This window comes from Tupaia chinensis, unplaced genomic scaffold (genome assembly GCF_000334495.1).
Source record: "Tupaia chinensis unplaced genomic scaffold, TupChi_1.0 Scaffold144682_1, whole genome shotgun sequence".
Taxonomy (NCBI): Eukaryota; Metazoa; Chordata; class Mammalia; order Scandentia; family Tupaiidae; genus Tupaia; species Tupaia belangeri.
In genome coordinates, this window is record NW_006204543.1 from 2,252,727 (window position 1) to 2,256,409 (window position 3,683).

A 3,683-nucleotide genomic window follows, 5' to 3' on the forward strand; every position below is an offset into this window, starting at 1 on the left:
GCCCCCTCCTCGTAGGTGCGGCAGCAGCGCACCATCATGCCCACCTGCAGCCGGGGCAGAGCGCACGTGAGTCCCGCACAGGGGAGCAGCGCGAGAGAACAATCCGGCCTGTGTGTGCGTGCACGCCCAAACTCCCGAGCGGGGTGCCAGCGCGCCCGTGCCCCTTCTCTGTTTTGTCTCTGCTGAGTGCACGTGCCCTGGAGTAAACCAACATGACAAGGGAGACTGCTGCCTCTGGTTGGGTGGGGCTCAGCTCCAGCCAAAAGCACAGGAGCCCTCAAGCAGGGGCTTCACTCCCAGGGGCGCTCCGACCACACAGGAGAGGGCTCAGACACACCAGCTCCTCGGACCAAGCGACTCGCCTCCTCGCAAGAAGCCAACCGAACTTCCTGGCCAGCTCTACGAGCCACAGAACAACATCATTCCGGAAGTTGACGAAGGCCCCCATGCACTGGGCACTTACCCTGCCATTCCTGTAAAAGCTGTATAGACAGTGTGAACATGAACAGGGCTGGTAAGCTTCTCACAGAAGAGAACCCCAGCTAGTCGATTCGGAGGAGGACAGAGATGATCGCCACCACACGGACCCTAATGACAGGTCCAAGGCCACCAGAGCTGGGGTAAGCGATAATGGAGAGCCCGCCAGGGGAGGATGCGGCAGCCAACGGGCCCAGCCGGCACTGCGTGGCATCTGCACAGCCTCCTTGCGAGACTCGGCTCAAGCCCCCACTTCCAGCCACCCCCGCCCGCACTGAAGCAGCAGGAACAGAGGCCAAAGCCAGCCCCACACAGGGAGCTCGGCACATTCGGAACGTGAACGACAACTCCGCTGTCCCAGAGGACGGCGGTCCAGCCTGCTAAGAGCGAGCCCGGGGAGGGCTGTCAGGTACTCAGTGTGCCTCCTGAACTCGTGTGTTGAAGCCCGAACCTCCAGTGTGGCCATGTCAGGAGCCAGGGCCACAAAGGCAATAAGAGGTTAAAGGACCCAGGATCAGAGTCCTTGTGAGGAGAGACACAGTGGGTAGGCACACTGCACAGAGAGCCAGATCCCAGAAGGCTGACCAGGGTTTGAATCCCGGCCTCGGTGGCATAAAACACACATTGGAGGGGCATAAGCACGTGCCCAGATGCTACTGGATGGAGGGATGGAGGAAGACGGAGTGTGGTGGCCACACCCCTTTGGGGGTGCTACCTCCTCCCCTCTCTAGCAAGAGCACACGCCTTCTGGCATTAAAAAAAGAAGAGACAGCAAGCCACTGGGACCCTTTGCTTGCTGCGGCTCCCCAGCCCACACGTGATCACGGGGAGAGGGAACTGTCTGTCTACAGGCCAGAAGGCAGCCCTCAGCAGGAGCCAAGCAGGCCCCACCTCGATCCCGGATTCGCAGCCCCAGTCCACAGGTGTCGCAGGGGACGGACCCGTGTGGAAGCCCCAGTCTGTGGTTTTGTGTTGTATCTGCCGGAGCGGGCCAGACAGGGAAGCTGCTCACCCCGGACTCCCAGCTCCAGCCCTGGCCTGCGGTACTGTGGCATTTCTGCCAGAGCGGGCCAGACAGGGAAGCTGCTCACCCCAGACTCCCAGCCCCAGCCCTGGCCTGCGGTACTGTGGCATTTCTGCCAGAGCGGGCCAGATGGGGAAGCTGCTCTTGGACAGAGACGTCAGAGTTTCCAGTGCAGAACGTACGATGTCTGAATCCAAATTCAGAAAGCTAAGCACGAAAAAGCCACTGAGAAGCTGGGAGGTCCCGAGCCAGTGCTGGCCATGAGACAGTATCAAGGGACGGTGTGCTGTTGGGTAACGCTGGGAACCAAAGGTCATTACGCCAGAGATAAAGCCCTCGCCTGCTACAACACACAGGTCCACTGGTGAAATGCCACCATTTCTGAAATTTCCTCTAAAATACACTACAACAAGAGAATTAGAACAAGGAAAGAAAGGACTAAGACAGATGAAATAATACATGAAACACAACGAGATAAAAGAAAAGTCGGATGGCAAAAGGAAAACAAGCCAAATACAGAGTCCCCGGACAGGGCTAAGGGAGAGAGGCCCCCTGCGGGCCTGCCCCCTCCACCCCGTCCTCTGGTCACCCCTGTGCAGCAGTGATGGCCTCCAGCCGCCACCTGTCCTGCTGAGCTGCCCTCGCACCACGCACGGCCCACACGGCACCTTCTCCACGCAGCCCGCCGCCAGTTCCCAGCACAGAGACATACTCCCACCCCTCCCAAGTCTGCTCCTCAGCCCTAGTTCCACGCCGCCTGGTGGACGCAGAGGGTGGGCAGCCCCAAGGCCACGGCTTGTCTGGCGGTCCCCGGCACAGGGCAGGCGTCTGAGCGAGGGCTGGCGCAGCCTGGAGCCCACTGACCTGGGTGTTCTCTCGCACGTACACCGCGTAGTCATCGTTGCTCAGGAAGTCGGCTCGCTTCTTGTACGTCTGGCTCTCCGTCACAACAGCACCGGCGGGCTGTGACTGCCAAAGACACACGCTCACTACGGGGCACCAGGGAAACCTCCTCAGGGACTGTGACTGCCAAAGACACACGCTCACTACGGGGCACCAGGGAAACCTCCTCGGGGGCTGTGAGCGTCAAAGACACGCACTCACTACGGGCACCAGGGAAACCTCCTCGGGGACTGTGACTGTCAAAGACACATGCTCACTACGGGCACCAGGGAAACCTCCTCGGGGGCTGTGAGCGCGATCCCACTAACAGGTGAGGGGAGAGACTCCACCTTCCCCGTGAAAATCTTCACTTAAAAAAGGGGACTGGCTGGCCTGTGGCCTGGTGGGTGGGGCGGCTGGACCCCGCGTGGCCGACACTGCAGCTCAAGCCCTGGCCTGGGCTGAGCAGCAATGCCAGCTGTGTGCACGTTGTGTCCGAAGTCCTGATGGGAGGGAGGCAGCGGAGGGGCTGTGCAGGACCGTGCCCCATGGGGTGCCTGCTCTGAATCCCCAGCTCCCAGGCCAGTATGCGCACTCTGGCAATTAGGAGGGAAGGGAGCAATCAGCAGCACCACAGCAAGCAGAAATGAATCCCGAAAGCTGCCAGGACAGGAAATGCCTGGGGCACCTCAGAGCCAGTCCTTGGGAACAACTTAGGAGGCCGGCATCAGCCCGCCGTTCAAATTCTGACTCAGGGAAGTGCTGTTGACGGCCTGTGGGAAAGCCGGGCTGTGAAAACCCGTCCATGGCAGCAGCGAGGCAGACAGCCCCAGCCCGCCCCGGAGAACTGCAGGTAAGTCTCACGGTTAGTCCTTCTGGGACGGCGCAGACGGTGCCCCGGGCCTCGGGCCCACAGCCGCGCAAGGCACTGACCACAGGGTAGGCTGCGTCGTCCACGTCCTCCACTGCCTCCTCGTCCGAGTACTCGTCAGACACCGTGTCTGCATCCGAGAGCTCCGTGACCTGGACGTCGGAGTGGTCCAGCAGCCAGCCGACCAGCGCCTCCACCCCTGAGGGCAAGTACACACAGAGCCCGCCAGCCACATGAGAGCCCGCAGCTGGACGCAGCCGCCCCCGGCACCCCGCCAGGCCGAGCCTTACCGGGCAGGCCGGACGCGTTCCCGGAGGCCCCAGAGAGTGACTTCAACGCGAACTCGATGTTCCTCCTGGGAAAGCCCATCTCCATGAGCTGCGCCACGATGGGCAGGGCGGGCACGGGCGACTTCCGGCGCCGCTTCAC

At 61.6% G+C, this 3,683-nt stretch overlaps 1 protein-coding gene across 1 annotated transcript in view; it reads right to left on the minus strand.

The window, feature by feature from the left end:
- HERC2 (HECT and RLD domain containing E3 ubiquitin protein ligase 2) overlaps positions 1-3,683 on the minus strand; it is a gene marked incomplete in the record, with an annotated part of 143,266 nt that overhangs the window by 57,537 nt on the left and 82,046 nt on the right. Inside the window, 3 exon segments of the mRNA XM_027767805.1 lie at positions 5-44; positions 2,366-2,470; positions 3,317-3,453. Of these exon segments, the coding sequence (XP_027623606.1) occupies positions 5-44; positions 2,366-2,470; positions 3,317-3,453 (282 nt within the window).